Raw genomic sequence first — 23,432 nt, 5'->3', positions numbered from 1 at the left:
ATATATTTTACATTTAATTATCAAACTCATAATAAACTGATATTCTAGATATCATTTAATATGAAACTTGTATTGATACGTCACAGATAGTTTAAAAGTATATTATCGGGAATTAATGTTAAAAAGTTATGACAAAAGTTATAATATTAGAAATAAAGAAATATCAAAGAAGGTAATGTTATATTACATAGAGCAAACCCTGTCGCCTTTCTTTCAAGATCGGTTAATATTATATCTAAACAATAGCAAAGAACTCATACAGATTGACATTGTATTTATATTGTTAAAATTGGTGAAACCCTAAATCCAGTAATGAGTCGTATAATACACCGATGATAGACATTTAACCATTAATAGTTTGATAAGTATATATATATTTATTTAGAAAATACAATGATTGTCTGTAAATAAGCAAACGATGAAACTATTTTTGTTAATTTGTATATGTATCGGTGAAATCTTATTCCTAACAAATTAAATCCATAATGCGAATATAATCAAACCTATCCAAACACATTCAAATCACAATGTTGATAATCAAACCTATCCATAACACACTCCATTCAAAATGTCGATATAATCAAACCTGTCTCTAACAAATTCAATTCACAATGTGAATATAGTCAAAATTATCCCTAACAAATTCACAATGAGGATATAATCAAAATTATCCCTAACACATTCAATTCACAATGTTGATATAATCAAACTTATCACTTAAACATTCAATTCACAATGTGGATATATGTTCTCTATGTAACTGTATAACTATCCGTAATCGCATTTTCAGAAATTGATCATTTTAAACCAACTTCATGTACAATAGTAACTTTTACTTTGCAATTACGATGATAGCAGAGGAAATACAGTCAGAATAAACTCTGTGCATCTGCATGTGTCTGTGTATTTAACAATAAACCAGCAATCCTACCTTTTCTGCGCTGTAAATCATCGTAGAGGTTCGGCTTATCTCGATCCTGTGTTAATGCGACGTAAGTACTGTTGGCAAATAGGCATAGTTCTTTTGAAACATGTTTTAAACTCAGTTTAGATAAATATTTGACCATCAGATTTTACGACGGAGCTTCTTTTGAAACATGTTTTATACTTAATTTAAATAAATACTCGACAATCAGAATTTAAGGAGGAACTACCGTAAACATTTTAAATTATGCATATGTGTTATCATTTGTTTTATCATTATCATACCCCTGTCGATATAGTCTCAGTAGATGTGCAATGGAAAAGTATGATACTAATCCTCACGCAACATACACCTAGAGTAGCACAATATGACAACTTAAAACCGCACCTATACAAGACTAAACACATACGCTTGTAGTTGTAACACTGGGGACTTAAATCTAGCTCATAACCGTGAAAATGTTGTTGGTCGTGAACTATACTGTAAATCACTTAGAATTCGTATATGCTTTCGCGAACGCTGATCTAGAAATTAGTTTTTAATTTGCGGTTGATGAGCTTTTACAGCCAGGGACTGTGCAATATTCGTATATCGGTAACCGGTAGCTTGGTCGTCATCTTCAGGAGTTGAATTCGTGTTTGAATCTCATCGCGTTTTGCGCAAAAATAAATCCCACGCGAAATATAAGTGCTTTACAGTAATACTAACATGACAATTATATAATTAATTGCTTATGCACACTGTACACGTCATTAGGATATTATCATGCTATGACTATACTGAGGAAATGAATTACTCATTTTATTGAATTATCACTCACTTGTCCTGAGCTGCCTCGTTTGGCGGATTTTCTGTTTAAACATAATAAATAAAATACATTTGAAAGGAAATTCACTCGACTTCATTTCAACGAATTATAATGATTGTTGATCCAATATCAACGTTATTGAATTAACATAACATGCAAATGGTCATATCCATCAATACACAATTAATTTAGTTTTGAATACCGTATCTTTGAATAATGTGATCTCATTAAATCATCGTTCCTATTCATGCAAATCACAGTATCAGGAGATTGCTGATTGATTTTGTAGTCATATTTTGTATATGATGATAGGTGATATAGGCGAAATTCTTCACGTGAAATTTACGTGAAATTAACGTGAATTTACATGAAAATTTTCACGTGAATTTCACATGAAAAGGGCAAAAAGCTTAATTCACAGGAAATGTATTTTGTGAAAACGTAAATTTCACGTGAAGGAAGTTTCCCTGTTTGCATAAATATATTTAGAGAAAGTTTTTTTAAATAATCTACATTTGCTCGGTATAATTGATTTTATTTCAACAGCACATTTACCTCGTGTACCAAAGTTCACTTGATCGTACGTCTTTGTATCCGTTTCTATGTCTGCATTTATATCGGAACATCCATTAACCCTGAAAAAAGCGGCCTGCATGTTTAATCGTATGCGCAGAGTGAATCATTACATGCATATCAGAATTCCATGTCAACCAATAAGATTTATCATTCATGTACTTTTTCCAATATTGAAAATATGAAACTTATTTAATGTATTGATCTTTTGCTACACCTCATTCATTAAAAGATGATAATTATATTAAGAAAATTATGTTATATACATGTATATATATTTCCTTTTGTCTTATTTATCTTCCTATAATCACTTTAGGCCTTAGCATTACAGAAAAGTACTGGATGAACTATATATAACTCTCTCTTTTTTCGAAAGGTGTTGATATCTTGTATTTGTTGTACATTCATCGGAAAATCCAATATATTTTTTCTGCTTAATTCAGTTTTTCGTCATAACACATTTTTCGGGAATTTAGTTTTGAAAATATATTTTAAAAACATGTCCGAGATAACTTATTGTTTTTAATTATTATTATCGGCTATGATATGCCTACATGGGCCCGTATGGAAAAGCACGTGTAGTCTTGATGGGGTAGTGAAGGAGATGATAAAGGTAATACAGGAAGAAAACCCAATTTATCGGAAATAAAGTCCATACCATTCACGCCCATACGGAAATCGAAACCCGGTCATAGTGCTATATGATGTGTGCACTATCCATGGCGACATACGACCACCATACAGAAACAATCACTCAGGATAATGGATTTTTTTTTCAATACTTCGTCTGATAATTGGTCATAACCAGAATTCAATTCTCAAGCACAAAACAGATTACAGACGTACCTACTTCCAGAGCTTGGCAACTCCGTATCACGCCCTGCAAGATAGAAATGAGTGAATAATTATGACTAGCTAATCAATTGTTTTTCGTTCCTTTATATCATATGCATCACTATAGCAAAAATTAATTTTAATTTAATTTATTTATTTATTCATTATTTGTTTATCTGTTTATTTGTCTATAATAGGTCAACATGATCAATATTCGATTAATAGCGGGATGAGTCATTGACTGGTAACCTCTGACAGCCCAACTTGATTATGTTGCTATGATGTAAACTTAGTAAAGATAGTACAATGTAAGTCACAAAGGTTCATCATGCGATGAAAATTATGGTGCACCTAACAGAACATGCTCAAACAAGACAATGTTAAGAAATAACAGTTTCAAATATTTGATTTACCTTTGTTGAACAATGCAAAAATCTTCCCCCTGAATATGAAAAAAGCGATCGCGCCTAAAGCGATGATGACAAGGAGAGAAACAACGACAGCTGCAATAATTCCTCCATTAATAGAAACATCGCTGACGGGAACTCCTAGGGATAATAAAATCAACACATACGTATTATGAGTAATGTATAGACTTTTGTATATCACCACCCTTAGGATATGTTTCATAATAAAAAGAAATGTTTCGGAACAACATAACTTTCATTCGGATCGATATGTATTTCACGGGAAACAGAAACCTTTCAAAGATGTACAAAAATAATAAAATTAAAAATTGAGGAAAAAAACTGAACGAAAACCCTTTGAATAGAAGAGGCAAAGTAAGAAAAAAAAACTTTTATATATATCTATATCACATTCTATACTAATCTTTGTATATATAAGTTCATTTGAAATGGTGTATATTTACACTTATTCTTTTAACGGGGGAGGATTCAATATTGCTACATTCGCAGCCATTATATCTGGCGCGAAAATAAATAATTAATAAATGTTTAGAAATTTTTCCTGCAAAATATCTTTATAAGGCATAATTACACAAAGTGTATTACAAAGTGGTAGCTACAAAGTGTAATTGCTTGCTATGACTGTGATAACCATGAATCCCTGGAATATTAACAACGTTCACAGTATATATATATGCATATAGATTTCTCTGCATCTTCATTAAACGTCATATCATTTGATAACCATGTATGTTTTCTAAACAGTTTTTTTGTAGATTGGCCCAGAATATACAAATAATTCGGTGCTCGCTGCTCCCTTGGAATATATCCTTGCAAAATCGAAGGCATATCGCTGTGAAATCGTGTGATGTGATATCTGTCAGAAATTAATTAAAAAAAAGGAAAAACAATCTTATGTCATTTACTCTTATGGTCCCGGATGAAGCGTGTTAAAGGGAACAAATATGATTAATCACTAAGCTGGTGTATTTCAGTTCAAGACTGCAGAGGAGGCACAACCAAGTTCTAAGCCATACTATTTATGGTATATGTTGACCTCGATGTTTTTACTGTCAAACGATAAAACTGTTGAAGTGACTAAGCTTGCGATGCTGTAATGATATACTCAAGGGGTGCAGAGAGCGAAAACAAACGTTACACCTGCAGTGTCGAGGGTTATCTGCAAACAGCGCAGTGTGAGTTCATGAAAAAAGTCATTTATTGTAAAACTATTGAATGCGATGACCATTGCTGTGAAAGTTGTAGTCTTAGTTCTGATATGGGATATAAGATACATGGGGTTCTATCCGAACAGATTAAAGGATTCTGGTGGATTTATCTGTCAACTCTAATTGCATTACATAGTCGGCCAATGAATATACTCACTAATAGTCGTACAATTAACTTCTTCCAGAAGAGTTGAATTGCCATATTCGTTAATCGCAACGACATTGAAAATATATAGTCGATCGGGCGAGAGACCAGAAATTTCTGCGTTGGCAGTTTCATTTCGACCAGGGTCATCATATTTTTCATTCATGTTGATAATAAAACTATCCTGCTGAATGCCTTTCATTCCTACAACAAATTTCTGCTCTGAACCACCATTAAAGCTTGACGTCCAACTTAACATGGCTCTATAGGAGTCAGAACATTCAACTTTGCCTTGATAAGGAGGATCTGGTTTACCTGGAAATACGATAAGATGTAGATTTCCAACAGCATCACAAATAATACGAGAAAATGAAATTAATGTTAAACATAACAGTTATCTAGAACAAACAAAAAGTACATCAATTATACGGTTAAGTAGTGGATATTTTCTCATGTAGAAAATATATCAAGCTTGTCCGCTCTCCTTTGTTACGATTTAAAATATCTTTCCTCATTAAGTCATAATGGTCTTAGACAATCATGTTTTCATTTCAACATTTTGACAAGAATTTAACAATGTAACCTAGCAGTAAGTTTGTTTTATTTATTCCACAGTATATATACATAGATATATTTCCATTGGTATGCATTGTATATAACAATTAAGGCTTGTATTCTGGAATATTTTCTTCATAGTAGTAATCTAAATATGATAGAAGTTATATAACACAATTAGTGTTAGTAATACCATGATAGAGATGAAACACGCTAAACAGTCGAGTGTATTATTATCTCAGACACAACCTGTGCTAGTGCGCTTTACATTGGTCATTAGGCTGAAGAATGTGACAGTGAAGTCATTGAAAAGTCACGCTCTTAAATGTCATAGTGGCTGTGTTATATACGTTCTACCATTCATGACTTTGTGGTCGGACTTTGTGTCTCTCTGTGTAAATGTATGGAATAGCTGGAATAAGGGGTATATACAATATATATGTAAATACGAATAAATACAAACCTTGCGCTACAATCGTGTATACCTGTGTTACAGACCCCTGGCTATTGAAAACCGTAACTATATAACTTCCGAGCCATCTCTCCTCCATTCTAGATCTTGTTAGCGTGGAAACTGCAGAAAGACTAGTTGAATTGAATGAATTACGTATGGAAACTCTATCTTTCCCATGTACAACGTCCGTAGCAACGTTTTGGTGAAATAGCCAGGAAAAGGTTGGCTCCGGATTGGACATGAATGATGCAGTTATTATTAAGTCTTTTGATAGACTAACTCCTATTTTAACAATATTGGTAACCCTTGTATCCATCCTAGGTTTACCTGAAAAAAGAATATGATAGCATTAATTAATTTGACAGAGTTTATAAGTTAATGAAAGAATAAATACGTATTACGGAAATGACAAATATACTTTAAAATCATTTAAACAATGGTATCTGTATATCCTGGATAAGCGGAGTAGGTATACCGTGGACGCAATGTTTTACTTCTACAACCGCCGTATAGATCGGGGGGAAATAGAATATTCCATTATGAGATAATGCTTTCCTCGAACTGTATCTCTCGATAACCAGGTATCGTGATAATGTGGCCGAGTTTATGTTTAAGAATTATAGGTTGGAGACAAATAGAAAAATTGTGATCATTACGCTTCTCGTCATAATTCTATTTTCTATGCAACAAAGTGTTTTTACAACCACACTTTTCTTTAGTTTCGATAAGAGTTCATTGATTACTCATGAACTTATGGAAAAACACTGATTAAAATGATTGACATTCAATCAAGTGACTGTGAAACAGTAAACAAGGTACACGTATTTGCATTGGACCCATTGTATAATACAATCAATCATACTGTAAGAGTTCACAAGAGTTGTTTGAAACGTCAAATCAACATTAACTGTACATGCATATTAGAGAATCTGTGTTTCTACATGTTGCAAGTAACTTACACAAAACATTTATGGGTAAATCCATTGTAGTTGGTGTGTTTGAGACGCTGTTGCTTGCGGAACAAGTGTATAATCCTGTATCCAGACAGTTGGCAGACACTAGGTTATATGTGCTCTCCAGAACGTTTGAGTTGGTTTTTAGCTGTGTATTATTACGTTTATAGTACCACGTAATACTCGAGTGCGGAAAACTCTCTACTGCGCATGTCATTGATTTTGATGAATTCTCGATGATATCAGCATTACCTTGTGTATACTTCAGATTCACAATCCGCGGATTATCTGGAAAATACGATATGCGTCTCACATTGAAACGGTAACATTGTGCAACTCGGAATTGAAATGCTTGAGACAAAAGTTTTTTTAGTATTTAGTATTTCAAAGGTGAATTGGGATATTATCATTACTACAGTAAAACTTTTTACAACGAATCCCAAGGATCCAGAGGAATATACATATAGGTCGTTATAATGGAAATTTACTGTTGGGATTTAAAATATATAAGAATGAGCTAAACAAGGTTTTTAATTCATTTTGTAATAAGCAGAAATTCTTATCATACACTATGATATAAAAATACATCAGAATACCGTCAGAGTAATTTAAAATCGACGAAACATTGATAGCATAAATACAAAGGAAAATTTTACACAAAGATAAATGAAAAATGAAATAGAACGAGGTGTTCTTGTAATGTAAGTTTCTTAAACATCATTCGCGGCATCGTAATTTAAATATAAAATGGCACGATGAAATATTTTTTCTGAAGCTCATTTCATTGGCCTATCCATGTGACGTTATACAAAAACATCAGATAAGTAATTTCACATGGTAATACACCTTTGTACCACAACTCACATCTAACGGTCAGTGACCACCCTTTAGTTGACTGATGAACAATGTTTGAGGCTGTACACGTGTAATTTCCACTATCTTCTCTCTTGGCTAATAACAGCGACAGTGGGTTGGAATACGGATCTCTATCTCTATCTCTGGACCAAGAAAATACACATGGCGGTCTGCAATCGGCAGTGCATGTGATATCCGGAATTGTCTGGTTCTCAATCTTGTCGATGTTAGAGGTCGAGGTTGCTACGCTGTTGCTTGGTCCATCTAAACAGATTAAACGAAAAGTGTAGAAGAATAAAATATTACATCAATTAATAAGGTAAATAATGAACTTTTACTGTACACGTGTAAGTTCAAGTAACATTATACATCTTTTTCAAGTTGTAATTTTCTATTTTGAGAAATATGATATAAATATACGTTTGAACACATTGTATTTTATTAGTATTTACTATTCCCTTGTCGTCTTGGTGGGTGGTTAAAGTATTCTTACATTGTACTTTAACGTTTGCCATCGCTGAGGCAAATCCGATGTCATTCCTTGCATAGCATGTGTAATGTCCGTGTTCTGACCGGTTCAGTTCTCCCAGGGACAAAACAGGTGAAACAGTGAAGTTTGATCTGTCCGGCTTTGTCCAGACAAAAGAACAGCTAGGTGAACAGTTGGCTGAACAAGTGATAGACTGTAATATGTCTCCCTCATTCTTCTCGTAGACAACATTTGGAGGATTTAGTGAAATAGAAGAACCCGGACCATCTACAATAAACAGGATGCAAATTACCAGTCAATATTACATGTAGTTAAATTACATTGCATTTCTGTATAACTTGACAATTTATTTTATATTTTGTAAGATTATTCAAGTTGGCAAATAGCTAGACAGGGCTTGAGTGGTTGGTTTTTTTTTGGGGGGGGGGGGTTTTCATTAAAAGAATACCGACATCATAACAAAAACTTATTTCTATTTCAAAATTGATGAATATTGGTAATCGGGACAAAACCTATATCGACTCGAATGAAGACCACTGTACTATAGAAATGCATAAAATAAACATTAACAAATAAAAATTCATTAAACAGCGTCCTAATGAGATAATCACTTATAAAGACAGATTGTTAAATGCATGAAATACAGGCAGGGCATGTTAGAGTTGCTTCTTGGCGCAATTGCTTATTTATCTACGTTAACAGATTGAATAGGTTTAATCATTTTATTAAAACAACCAAATATTTTTTTCAATTGATAACTATGCTTTGCTGGAGTGTAGGATCTTTCATGGGAATTTCATTACATCTAATCGTCCTAGATCGTCGGAGACCCATGGTTGATTGCACTACAATATGGTACACTTATCACATCATTATGATAAGGTTAACATAGCGTACTGCAATCAACCGTGGGTCTCCGACGATGCCCGTTCCAATTGCATACTTACATTGAACAGTGATGATGATTGATATTGAGACAGTGCCATATATATTACGTGATGTACACGTATAAATCCCAGTTTCGGACCTGTCCAGTTGTCCCAGTGATAGAATAGGGGACTCGGTAAAGTTGGTATTATCCGGCTTTGTCCAGACAAATGAACACGTAGGTGTACAGTCGGCAATACAGGTGATGGTCGGTAACGCTTCGTCCTCAGTCCTTGTGTAACTGATATCTGAGGGGCTCAGGGATAAAGGCGCAACGGGACCTTCTGTAAAATACATTTGATTCGAAGGATGTATTCCATAATCCAACAGTGACCGACATCATGATATGACATAATGTCACAATGACAGTTTGATTTATATTTCAAAAAACAGACATTTATCAATATTTTCTATTTTTTGTCTGTTTTTTTTTTAACTGTCTTTCATTTTCGACCTGGTACATTATTTGTACATTTTGTAAATTTTCCAATTTTGTTTTTTGTTTTGTCTTTGTTTTCTTGTTTAGATTTGTTTTAGTATTTGTGCGTTATCATTAGCTACCTTGATAACTCCTTTCAAAGTGTCTCATGTGAATACAATGAGGAAACCCTAAATTTAGCAGGAAATAACCGAAAGTTATCACCGTTTGTTATTTAACAACGACCTATAATTGAGGTACATAGAGAAACTATATTCACGAAGAGGGGTTTCGTGTAGATTTTATGATGGCCAATGTCCATGACTGTAGAATATGAAATTTCAAATTGTCTGGTGTAATAGCATTTGACCTGTTTATATTCAAACACATATGAGGAAACGTTTCATGGTGGTCATAATAGATCAACTAAAGGTATTCTTTATAACTAAATCATAAAATGAAATTCAACGATAAATCTTGAAAATTGATATTGAGAGTTTACTACTAGCAGTATATAGGGAATAACTTCCTGATCGAATGTTGCGATAAAACAAAACGGCAAGTTTTTTTTGTTATTTTTTTTTGTTTTTTTGTTTTTTATTGTTTCTTTATTGTAAACAGTTCATATTTAAATGTTCAAGCATACTTATAATGGTTAATAGTTTCCTTAGAAGTAATTAAAGTGTTTTGTTATCCAACATCATTGCATGGTGATGCTCTGTGATTATGCATTGAAATTAATTTTTGCTGCAGTTTTGGAAGCTAGTTTACTCACTAAAATCGAGATCAAGATCTCAACAGCTAATCATATACTGTACGGTTGTTTGTAGCATTACATGCAGTGTGTGTCGAGGTAATATCTTTTGATATCATCCTGTTGTGCAGTCAATATATTTAAAATTATACTATTTTCAGATGTCTATTACTAGGGAATAGAGCTTATACATTTGCAAAGAACATTTGGAGAAAATCTTAACCTTATTTCGTAGGATATGACAAAATCATCAGTCTACAATTTCGGTCAGCATTAAATGTCTGTTACATGTACCTCTTAACTGCCGAGTCAAGTCAGTTAATGCATTAACACATTATTTGGAGCATTTATTCTGTCATGCCGAAGACTATCATATATTAATGATGTTGGAGAAAAAAAACCGATATGCATTTGATCCTATATGTGTATAATAGCTTAGACTATACTTACTTGCTACAGGAAGAATGTATATTTCAGATGTCAAGTTGTTCGACCCTGGAAGATATCGACTACAGGACCAAGATGAGTTCCGATCCTCCGCCGTTGGCAATATTACCAACTCGAACCTAGTTCCAAGGCTTGTACCATTCCATGGTCGACATGAGCATGTATTCTCGGAACATAAAGTGGTCGTATTTGTAGTATCATTTCGAAAATAGCAGGTAGCATTTGATACGACTACACTCCCTACATTCTGACTAGGGTCTTTGTAAAAGGTGACAGTTGTTGCCTCTTCTGGAACATTACATATTAAGTCAAATCTATTCCCCGGAGTAGCGTATTCAGACGATCCGTTCAATGTTATCGCTCCTGAAATTGGTTGAACATGCATTGATATGATATTATAGAGTACCTTAAATGTCTATTTATACAATACATTTTATATTCCTCGACAAGGAAGCATATTTGCATACATTAAGGGTCATGTATATATGTGAATATAATGTTGAATTTCAAAAATGAACAACCATCTACAAAAAGAAAGCTATTCATATACATTTGTGGTTAGCCGAAGTGTTTGTCAAGCATCAATAATTTGCTGTGGATGCTATCAGTTTCTTCTGTAGAGTTACTGAGTGGTAGGATGAAGCAGGAAATAAGTAAAAGTCACATTAATGACCAAACCTAAACATATATCTCACTAGTGTCTACATAACACATTTTTGGCCATATCTAACATTAAGTAGGTATAAAGACTTGTTTTGTTTTGACCTCCAATACAAATGACGGCTGTGAATCATATCACACAAATATGACAGAAGGGGGCATTTAAATCTAAATGTTCCTATTTCGTACTATGAAGACATATATCCGTAATAAGAAGGATGTTTTGAATGCAAATAGTTAAACTATTGGCCTTTTTCAGAAATATGCATATTTTACTTTGAACACAGCGATTGAAAACCCCCCCCCCCCCCCCCCCCCCCCCCCCCCCCCCCCCTCAACACACACACAAAAGAAAAAAAGTCTTCCTTATGATCAGAGTTCAAAATAGTTTCTAATAATAAGAGCATTTTTGATGTTTGAAAATAATTTCCCATATCAAATTCGTGTGATATTATTCACAACCGCGATGTTTATTTATGGTTAATAAAATCAATGTTCATATAAACATAAAATCAAATTCAGACAAAGAAATGCTGCTATTGTGTGCTATAGACACATGGTAACTCCTGTTACAATATAAGTAAAATAAATTAGCTAATTCTTACCGCCTGCATTTTCCGCATGTTTTTGTTGAAATTTACAAACAGCTTAATAAGATAGACGGTAACAGCAATGTCCATGGTTAGCCATAAAATATACATACAAAAATTGATCTTCTATTTAATTGCATCAGAGGAATGACGATTTAGAATGTCACTGGATTTGCTATTGTTTGTCCAAGATACATTTTAGTTATGAAGCCATATCAGTTTAGCATTGCCAAATCCACACGCATGTGCTTTGCTTTGAAATGATATGACATGAGTTCCCTTAGTTATATAATGTATAGCATATTAGAGAAAAACCTAATTGTGCAGCTAATCTTTTTTAGATCATACCAAAGAGAATCAAGTAATATTTAGGATATTCAAATACAATGTAGATCAATTTTATATCCTATCGTTATTGATAATGGACATTTGGTGAGGTCGATATGATATCATAATGACCGAATCAAGTGTTCGTAATTTTTATATTAGATATGAAACTTATTTTGGGGTAAGGGTAAATTGCATTTTGCATGTGTTTATCTTGATATCAGGAAATTTGAATTATGGGCATTGTGGCGTCACAATAATTATGACGTTATAAACCCACTATCAACTCGGTGTCTCTAAAAATAGAAACATCAGGTTAATGTATGAAAATGTTAAACTTCACTTGAACATGTTTTAGCCAATAACTACTGAGGAAAATCGAATCAGCTCTTATATTGTAAAATAATACAACAAAGTGTTGCATGTGAACCAATATAACATTCCTGCAATGTGATATAATTTAGTAACTACTATGTATACTTGAACATGCACATTATAATATATCATAATTAGTTTATATTTACAATACATACAGGGTATGTAATATTAAGAAGACGCATGCAAATAAAAAAAAAAAAAATGTTTGTTTCTAAAATTCCGTGGGAAATAAAAAAAAAAAAAATTAAGATTTTCCTTTATCATGTAGAAAGTGAAGTGTATATCATTTAGTTTACTTACCAGCTTTGTCCCAAATTGAATGGTAGGTATGGAGATATCTTAATATTTAGTATACATTGTAAATAGTTTTAACGAGTTTTTAAATTCATAGGATACGACAATATTCGTATGATATTCCATATCAAATTATACGATTTTCCCCCAATTTGGCACGAGTGTTACATTATGTTATCGTACAAAGCGGAACAGATGGTGACATTTTTTTTTTCATTTTCTTTCTCCTTTCAAACACTCAATCGATGAAAGGTACTGTTGTCTACTTCTTAGACTACAGTAAAACTTGTTTATAACGAACTCCAAGGGACCTTGAAATTGAATTCGTTATACAAGTAGTTCGTTATATAAATAAAACGAACGGGAATAAAAGTTGATAAAAAATTCGTTATACGAGTTAAGCCTACGATAATTAGCGAATTTGTAAGACTAGTACTGTTAAAACAAACAAGTTAACAACAAGAAGCGTTGCTTTAATTAAAGAAAAAAAAAACATTTTCGCTTTTTTTCCATGAGACATATATTCAACCCTTTTACTTATGTTTAGTCGTAGAAATAGCTCTACATAGCTGTTGTTCTTTGTTTTTAACATATACGACTTCAATAAATCTTCTTGTATCCGACATTGATTAGTACTTATTCAATTTATATCATTATACATTTAAAACTTGTACCTGCGTATGTGAGCTTACATTTTATTTATTTATTTATGGGTTTTACGTCTGCTATTACGGCCTTACGGCCTTTCAGCTGACGAGAACAGATAGGAAATTGAGTAGATTGGGTACAGTATGGAGTAAAAGGAGAGATTGGGAAAGAAGAGAAGGGAGTCGGTTGGAGAACTTATGGGTAATTTTTGAGACGACTCCCTGAGTCCGAATGAATCCTAACCTGGCACTGTTTAGTAGCAGTTACGCCTACCCTATCGAAGAAGATTGGAGAAGAGAGACGACCCTACCCTATATATAAATTTTGTTTATCGAAGTTTTTGACGTCCGTCTAATTAATACCTATTAAATGATATGAAAAATAAAATATTGGCCTAAAAAAAAACTATCCTCTGGGCCGGCGTTATCACACCTACTCTTCAACGAAAGACCGCAGAGGGATCTTTATCGTGCAAGTTGGACATTCTTACACGGGGCATCGTTTTAAGTCCCATCCGACGGACTAGGTGTTAATGGTTAGTGGTTAGTGGTTAGTTTTAAGTGCTGGTGACTTATTTTTGGTGTCCTCGCTTGTAAGCTTCCTTCGATGTCTGCCATAATATGCACTGTCCTCTTTGCCAAATGTCCATACTTTCTTTAGAGCCACACAGTTCCGACATTACTAGTCTGTACACATTCCGACGTTTTACTATATAGTTGTGATACGTAGAGTGTGGATTTAGTACTGTGGTGGGGAAGAAGTAGTGATGGATGCGGGGTGATTATGATACAAAACATGTTAGCAGGGCTTGTTGCAGGCCGAATGGTGCTGGGAACAATTTGGTATATGTGTTTTGGCAGAGACCTATATACTAGGGATTCGCAACAAGCTCTTTGGCTTACCAAACGTCACCGCCGAGCGGAAGTTCGGGTAATTTATCCCATAGTGCATTGCTGCTCCTACTGTTTAGACGCCATATTGAAGGTACGCCTGAAACACGGTCAGCTTTATGACAGCTCATAGAAGACTATTGTCCGATAACAAATCACGGGAATCAAACGTAAGTGCAATTATTTTTATGTAAACTGGTGTTTCAAACGTATTCCGTCGTACTTTATGTTCGGAAGACTGCACATGTGACCGTTCTTTTCACGGCGATTACCACGCTGGTTAGCTTATGTCTGGTGTTAAAGACGATGCTACATGGTTTTAGTTTACTTGTTAAACACCTTTTTTATTTATTGACCAATTTCAAAATGGTTTTCAAATAATTGTTGCTCGATAGTTACTGTATCGCGTTTAGTCAAATTTGTTGTGTAATTCATTGTGAATATTTAGTTATTGCCCAGTGAAAATAGGTAAACAAAACAAATTATGGTTATACTGTGAATGGCTGGTGTTAAGGACACTGCTACATGGTTTCAGTTTATCTAATTAACTCCTTTTTTATTTATTGACCAATTTCAAAATGGTTTTCAAATAATTGTTGCTCGATAGTTACTGTATCGCGTTTAGTCAAATTTGTTGTGTAATTCACTGTGAATATTTAGTTATTGCCCAGTGAAAATAAGTAAACAAAACAAATTATGGTTATACTGTGAATGGCTGGTGTTAAGGACACTGCTACATGGTTTCAGTTTATCTAATTAACTCCTTTTTTATTTATTGACCAATTTCAAAATGGTTTTCAAATAATTGTTGCTCAATAGTTACTGTATCGCGTTTAGTCAAATTTGTTGTGTAATTCATTGTGAATATTTAGTTATTGCCCAGTGAAAATAAGTAAACAAAACAAATTATGGTTATACTGTGAATGGCTGGTGTTAAGGACAGTGCTACATGGTTTCAGTTTATATAATTAACTCCTTTTTTATTTATTGACCAATTTCAAAATGGTTTTCAAATAATTGTTGCTCGATAGTTACTGTATCGCGTTTAGTCAAATTTGTTGTGTAATTCATTGTCTTAAATATCATATTTATAATTAGATTAGTGATTTGATAGCTATAATCTGTAGAATTTTATATAGTATAATCATGACTTCTGTTAACATTGATCTCATGAATAATAAAGCCATTATTGAAAGAAATGCATTAATTGAAACTAATTGAAAAAAGCATAAATCAGTCTAATGTAAATTAAATTAAATATCATACTTTTTGTAAATTATTTAGTGTTTCAAAACAGATATTTGATACAGAATTGCAGGGATTGATCGAGGAATGAGTGTGTTGGAATATAATAGCTATGATATCTTTTGCACATAGCAAAACATTAAATACTGCGGTATATATTTTATTGTATTGTGTGGGAAATTAATAAAATCAAAAGGTTATATATATATTTTTTCACCATTATGACCGATATATATACCCCCCCCCCCCCCCCCCCCCCAACCTTTGGGGCATTGATCACACCTCACCTTTGATAAAAAACATTAACACCTGGTCATGGGGCATCTCCTAATAAACTCCATTCAGAATATATGTAGAGTATATACCTGTATGTACCTGTACTTCTGGGTCTACAGAAAAAAATATTGTCATGGTGATCACCTGGGCTCCCCCACTCCATCCAAACCATAGGGACATTGACCACACCTTTATTACCTTTGAGATATACATGAATCAACAGGTGTGTCTCATTGTCAACACCTGTCCTGAGGCTGGCCATGTCCATCTCCCCAAAATACTAGAGTTCACTAAAGGCATGCTGTGCAGTATACAATCTAAATATTTACCTGTACTCTGGAAGACAAAAATCCCTCAGGTGTGTCCTCATTCCCTAATTAAACTTAAATGGGTCCATTCATATTTAGATATATATGTTTTTAGGTTAATTTTGAATTTACGAATCTGTTTAATCAACATTTGGGGTATATGAATTTACTGCAGGGTATTTGAAATTTGAATGTTTCAAATTTAAATCTTATAGAAGCTTCTCTGCCTATTCTATACCATAATGTATCAATACTTATTAAACTTTTTTTTTTAAAAGGCCAAAGAAGAAAAGATCTACCATGGGTACATGACCTAAGCACTATCAAAGTTTTCAATACTAAATAATAAAATATTATCAATCATCAAACATGACAGTGTTTTTTTGTTTCATTTTACTTAAGACTTTTGCTATAGCATTTGTCTAATAAACAAGAAATATCTCCAAAAAAAGATAAAAGGCATAGTTTTAATGGTGGTTTTTATACTGTAAAACTGCTGGTGAAATAAATCAACGAATCACTGGTCTAGTGGTGGGTGCAGATGAGCTCTAAGGCCTATAGGTATATAAGATACTCAATATATAACATTAAACAACTACAGATGTGTACAGGAGAGTGTTACATGAAAACTGTTCAATATAAAATTATCTACACTAATAAATTTTGTCTTTTGCAAGCCAAGTATAGATATTAACCTAAATTTGACAACTCTAACATTATTAACAGATAATAGTTGGATTAATTTAAAAACAGAATGTCTTTTGTGGTAATATTGTTTTATACATTTTACCCTCAGACCTGTATATAATGGACATATCAAAATAAAATGAAACTCATCCTCGATGTCACACAAATCACAATTGTTACAGGTTCTATTTCTTTGGGTAATATTATTATGTCTACCTATTTCTATATTTAATTTGTGTGAGGATGCTAAACATACATTTATATTTAGTTTCTATAGGTTTAAAACTGTACACAGTGGCTATCTATCAGATATCGATATATAATCTACCTTTCGACGAACTAGATATCTGTTAACATGTTTTGTTTTGTAACATCGGTCAATCTCTGCTCAATGCTTTTAAAAGCATAGTCTACTGGTGAATTAGAATAAAACATGTACTCAATACCTAAAGCGGCTTATTCATTCTTAATGTCACATATCCACACGTCATTCTCATTTACCATTTCATCAAGACATGTTTTCAATACCAGATTATCCGACTGTTTCACCAATATTTGAACACTCTTAATTTTCTCATAATAGTTTATGGTAATCTACCCAATTCACAGTAAACGAAGTCATTGCAAGTTGATTTAGGCACCTTATTAAGTTAAGTATTTTTTTTACAGAATTTCTAATGTACGCTTTCGACATCCGGTGCTTTATGAAATCCCCTTATTTCCGATGCATAACGTAAAATACTATTTACATACGAATCAAAAATAGAACAATAAGTTTCTACATTCAAGCAATGATTTCTAAGAGAAGTTGTCAGAGAAAATAAAGCTTTTCTGCCTTGTTCTGCAAAATGTTTTTGTGTTTTGTAAAACTTCCCATTGTAGTTGAACAGCATACCCAAGTATTTAAAACTGTCAACAATTTCTATATTGTCATTATTATTCATTATTTTATTTCCATGGCTCATTATTTCTTATTTGTCCACAATTTCTAAACACCATGATTTGAGTTATATCAACATTGACCTCCAGATTCCATTTTATGGTATATGCATATAAAGAATCCAACACAATTTGTAAATCTTCTGGGCAGTTAACAAATAAAGCCATTTCGTCGGTATACATTAGCAAGAAAAGATCAAGCATCTGTAATTCAATACTTGGACAGTTGTCATTAATAAAGTGTATTTAGATACAAAGAAAATAACACAGGTGATTATATTTCCCCTTATAAGAGTCCGGTATAATTAGGGAAGCACTGACTGAAGTCAGTATCACTATCGAAAATATAAGAATCGTCGTCAGTATATTTCTCTATACATCTAAATTTAGATCATCGTCTAATGGCAGAAAATCGGACGACATTTTCCATACGTTTCTATATAAATCTTTAACGGAAAAATGGTGCTTTTTTCGGTTAGACACTACTTAAATATCGTTGTTCATATCTGCCGATATACATTACAGTGCATAGGTATAACTATCGCCAGTATGAAGTTATCTCGGCCAAACGCGGTGACACATATGCACAGACAGTCGTCGCCATCTCTTGGCACGGCACATGTCACTAATATAAACAACTCCGATATCCACCTATTGCGCAGCCGCAGCGCTTGGTCTCGCTAGATCTCGTGCTAAATATACCTCCGGTTATGAGAACAATAGGTGAGGTCGTGACTATGCGAGAAAAGCGGTTGTTGCGAGTCCCTAGTATATAGGTCTCTGGTTTTGGGTAGGTGTTTGGAGGGTCTAGTTAGTCGGAGGGTAGTAAGAAGAACAAGGATGAGGGCTGGGGCGGGGTCCTATATCCCTGGGGGGTTTGGTTGGGACGTGTATGTGTATTGTGTTTGTGGGTGGTGATGGGTTTCTGTTCCTAGAGTGTTTTCCTATTGCGAATGTTTGTTGTATGCTAGGTTTATGTGATAAGACAGTGCTCACTTAGGATGTTAGTTAAGTGCCCCAGCAATTAGGACGCGACTGTAAAATACACATAGGACTTTACATACATGTGTGGTGTATGGTGTTTGTTGTATGTTGGGTTCATGCGATAGAACAGTGCTCACTTAGGATGTTAGTTAAGTGCCCCAGCAATGAGGACGCGACTGTAAAATACACATAGGACTTTACATACTTGTGTGGTGTATGGTGTTTGTTGTATACTAGGTTCATGCGATAGAACAGTGCTCACTTAGGATGTTAGTTAAGTGCCCCAGCAATGAGGACGCGACTGTAAAATACACATAGGACTGAGTACGTGATGTCCGACAGTCTGGGGTTGGGGCACAGAGGAGGAGACCCCAGACCTCCTGGAGTCTCAGTATGTACCAATCAATGGAGGGATAAGTAGTAATCCCCCCTGGTACAGTCTCCCTGGGTATCCTGGGGATGTTACCTATATACATTATGTTTATGTGAAACAATTTGTGTTGTTATATTCTGTTGTACAAATCTATTGTTCTAAGGAAATTGAGAAGTATGTTGTGGACAATGCTCTGTTTATCCGGTAAAGCTAAACAATGATTGATTGAGATTATTGGAATATGGTAACTATTTAGGTCTTTATAAAGTTCTTTAAATCCGCCAGTGACAATGTCAAAGAGTTTAACGCATTGTAAAGTATTCTTCGTAATACTGATTATCTATGCAATTCCACTTTACATCGCATATATAATATTTAAGTTATTGATGAATTATCTGATTAATTGAGTCAGGTGTAAACATCCAACGTTACTCTGAAAATGATCAAGCTGGCTGAAGTGTTTACAGAATAAAGAAACTGGATTTAAATGAAAAAGAAAAGAGAATAGTTGAGGGGTAGTAGTAGTTATTTTGTGTCAACGCCAGAATTTTATATTATTAAGGGCTAACGCCAGAATACCCAGAATAACCTCTTATTCTTACCGATATTGTGTGTGTGTCTATATATTTTTAACTAGTCATGTAGTGGTCCATTTTTTTAATTGAAGATAGACATAACCCTAAATAGATGGCAAGTTCAATAAAAAACAAAATATCAAACATTATCAGCTATTACCCCCATCCAAATTTTAACTTCGAAAAAGTTCAACTGATACTGCTACACTTTGTAGTTCATGGTATACGTATAATGCCCCGGCCCTGTCTTGAACAAGTTACTGAGCACCGTTAAATGCAATCTTTCGTTTTCAAAACGAAGTTCAACAACTACCGAAATGATGCAGTTGAAGAAAAGGAAAGGACGATCTCATCACTGCATGGCATTAAAACAGTTTATCTTATTAGTCCGTGATATCGCAAACGACGTCCTGTGCATGCACCTGTAAAATAAAGTATGCTGAGATGACCCCAAAAAGTGCACCTGGTGACAGTCGATTATATAATCACATGACCGTTCAACCCCGTATGTAAATGAAGAATCTGGACAGGCTGAGGGAGCCGTTTAAAAAGTGGCGTTCTGAGTGAGGAATTCGGCGATGTTTTCACGGATTATTGTGTTTTGGATGTAACAATTCGTATTGAGTGACACGGTAGGTTAAAGATGAATGTTTCCTGATGACGGTGGCATATAGTGTGCACCGTGTCAGTTTGAATAAATGTGTTTTTTAGTCGATTGAAGTGAGATGGGGTGCCGTTTCGCTCGTGGCGGAGTTTCCGGCCTTGAGCTTAACAGATTACACATACCGCTGTCAAATAAAAAAAAAATGAAAATCATATTTTCTATGCAAGCGCCTGTGGTTAGAACAGATCTACTTGTTATTATCTACGTAATTGAAAATATTTTCTGCAACATCAGCAGTTTCAAAAATACATGTATCTAATATATTTAAATGGTGTTCAAACCAACTGTGTGTCTCAACCTCACATTTAGCAGGAAATTTCATTTTACCACGACCCTATAATGGAGGAACAGAGAATAAACTATATTCAGAAAAAGAGGTTTCGTGTATATTTTATCATGGCCAATATCCATGGCTGTATGAAGTTATTGATTGTCTGGTGTAAAAAATTAAGCTATATGTACTCAAACGGAAATAGGTGTAATAAGTTTTATGATGGTCATAATAGATCAACTCTAACATCGCAAACATCTTATTATCGTACTTGGGGATGGCGATACACGGAGAAAACATATTAAAATATACTAAGGAGAAGCATTTTATTTCGGTAAAGTTGCATGGGAGCAATATATCAAATTTTGTCATAGCTCTTCGTAATGCAGGAAGCTGTCCATGCTCAAATTAAATGGTTGATGAAAACCATGGGAACGTTTTATGGGCGACATCTTGACCTCATTGGGAAATTTTATATTTCCTTGTGTGATACGATGCTTGTAAATATTAGTTTCAATGGCGATGTTCTCTGTTGTTCTGGTTTTAAGAAGCATTTAAATTTGGATTTAAGAATTAGAAGTTATTCACACATTCGTCTGTATCTGGTTAGTATTTGTAAAAAAAATAGTCCTTACTCCAACATACTAGGAGAAGTGGCTAATATTTCTATAAATACTTATTAGATTCAGACGCCTGTGTGAATATGCTTTATCGCCTACATGATTCCGTCTATAGAAAAATGAATACATCCTGTTATTTTGAAAGGTATTTTTTTTTTTTTTTTTTTGTATATAAAAGGCTTCTAACTTTCTCATTAGGTGTGTGCAAGCTAATGCGGATATTTGTCATAAGAATTGCATTCGTGCTAACTCATGTATACATTAATTAAATATAAGGACATATTGAGCATCCCGGTTATACAGGTGAATACTCTAGCGGTGATATAACCTTTGATATTGTAGCTGTTTAGAGGAGAAATCCATTTCAATTTTTTTGTAAACTTCGTGTCTGCACATTCACTAAAATGATATGTCTTTTCAGAACTACAATAATTAGTTTTTAGTAATTAGTTTAAGACGATTAATTACAACTTGATAATTGTTATCGAATTTTACAGACGGAAAAGCTAAAGTTTAAAAGCCCAGTATTTAAACCTATTATGCCGTGTAAAAATATGATATGCTCTTGAAGACAATTTACTCGAATACCGACCAGATATGATGGTATCATTGTATCAAGTTCCCAATCTATGGTGATTATACATACGAGTATTATATACTGTACTACATTTTCTATGTCTATGGATTATTTTTGAACATTCAGTGCCTTGACAAAGGATGAATCGCCTCGAAAATTGTACAGTTCCATTTGTCCATACATTTATATAATGTAGTAAACACATATGACAAACTTAGTTGTCATTTAGTGATTGAGCAATGTTGATCCAGGACTGAAGCAATTTATACTAAATATCTTATTTATCATACGATATGTCTCACTTATTATGTTATATTATTATATAGACTTTCTGTGATATCATATATAATAGATATGTTATATAAGAAATATAATATTTGTTATAATTTAGTGAAGTACTGAATCAGCATTGCTACAGGAAAATGCGAATGGTGTGACAAAATTCAGAAAAAAAGAGATGTGTTTGTTTGTTTGTTTGTTTTTAGGGGTTTAACTTCATCGCAACACCCAGTGTCATACGAAAACGGGTGTCAAGGAGACAATAACAGCCGATGTCATACGAAAACGGGCGCCAATGAGACACCAACAGCCAGTGTCATACGAGGACGGGTTACATGGAGACACCAACAGCCAGTGTCATACGAGGACGGGTGACAAGGAGACACCAACAGCCAGTGTCATACGAGGACGGGTGACAAGGAGACACCAACAGCCATTCTCATACGAGGACGGTTGACAAGGAGACACAGAGTAAGAAAACAAAGCACAGCAAGACAGAACAGTGAAGAAAAGAAAATCTTTTAAAGGGCGTTGCAATAGGGACAGCAGATCTATTTTGATCTCTTCAATATCTCACAATAGAACGGAAGAAAATCCACGATTCGTCAGGGGCCAACTTTAAGTGGCCTTCTACGATCAAAATGCAGCGGGATACACTTAATCTTGGGCCGTCCAATTCCCTTTGATTTGAAGATAAAGGAGAAACCACCCCCGACACTGCAGGGGCGGAAGGGTGGGGTGGGCGCACAATAAGTCGCCACTTACGACTGAGGTGAGCTACAGTAGGCATATTCTTTACGTGTAAATATCATTATCAAGATTAAAACAGTGATAGTAATAATATTTACGTTAGTATGAACATTAATTAATGGGTTATAATTGAACATTAATTGACACTATAAGAAAAAAAGAAATAAAGGTAACTTACCTGCTGTTGAAATAAAAACTAGTAATAATGTGTACATTGTTATCAAAGTTATCCCCAAGGTGCCAGAACCGCTCCCATTCATGGTTACAGCATCCCGTCCAGTCAAGTGCTTCCTGGTGTGGGTATTCCAAATACTCCCTCTCGC

The 23,432-nt window shown here is 34.1% G+C and overlaps 1 protein-coding gene across 1 annotated transcript in view; it reads right to left on the bottom strand.

Moving 5' to 3' along the window:
• LOC117343681 (hemicentin-1-like) overlaps positions 1-23,432 on the bottom strand; it is a 31,305-nt gene extending 7,873 nt beyond the window's left edge. Inside the window, exons 1-13 of the mRNA XM_033906140.1 lie at positions 23,288-23,432; positions 10,778-11,137; positions 9,176-9,439; positions 8,232-8,495; positions 7,748-8,002; positions 6,890-7,171; positions 5,940-6,257; positions 4,934-5,236; positions 3,554-3,688; positions 3,153-3,186; positions 2,289-2,368; positions 1,746-1,776; positions 932-999 (exon numbers count right to left, since the gene is read on the bottom strand). Of these exons, the coding sequence (XP_033762031.1) occupies positions 932-999; positions 1,746-1,776; positions 2,289-2,368; positions 3,153-3,186; positions 3,554-3,688; positions 4,934-5,236; positions 5,940-6,257; positions 6,890-7,171; positions 7,748-8,002; positions 8,232-8,495; positions 9,176-9,439; positions 10,778-11,137; positions 23,288-23,369 (2,476 nt within the window). The 5' untranslated portion in view covers positions 23,370-23,432. The remainder of the gene's footprint in view (positions 1-931; positions 1,000-1,745; positions 1,777-2,288; positions 2,369-3,152; positions 3,187-3,553; positions 3,689-4,933; positions 5,237-5,939; positions 6,258-6,889; positions 7,172-7,747; positions 8,003-8,231; positions 8,496-9,175; positions 9,440-10,777; positions 11,138-23,287) is intronic.

Source organism: Pecten maximus, chromosome 15, assembly GCF_902652985.1.
Source record: "Pecten maximus chromosome 15, xPecMax1.1, whole genome shotgun sequence".
NCBI classification, from domain to species: domain Eukaryota; kingdom Metazoa; phylum Mollusca; class Bivalvia; order Pectinida; family Pectinidae; genus Pecten; species Pecten maximus.
Note: the sequence above shows the minus strand (reverse complement) of the source record. Positions and strands in the feature narration are given on the sequence as shown.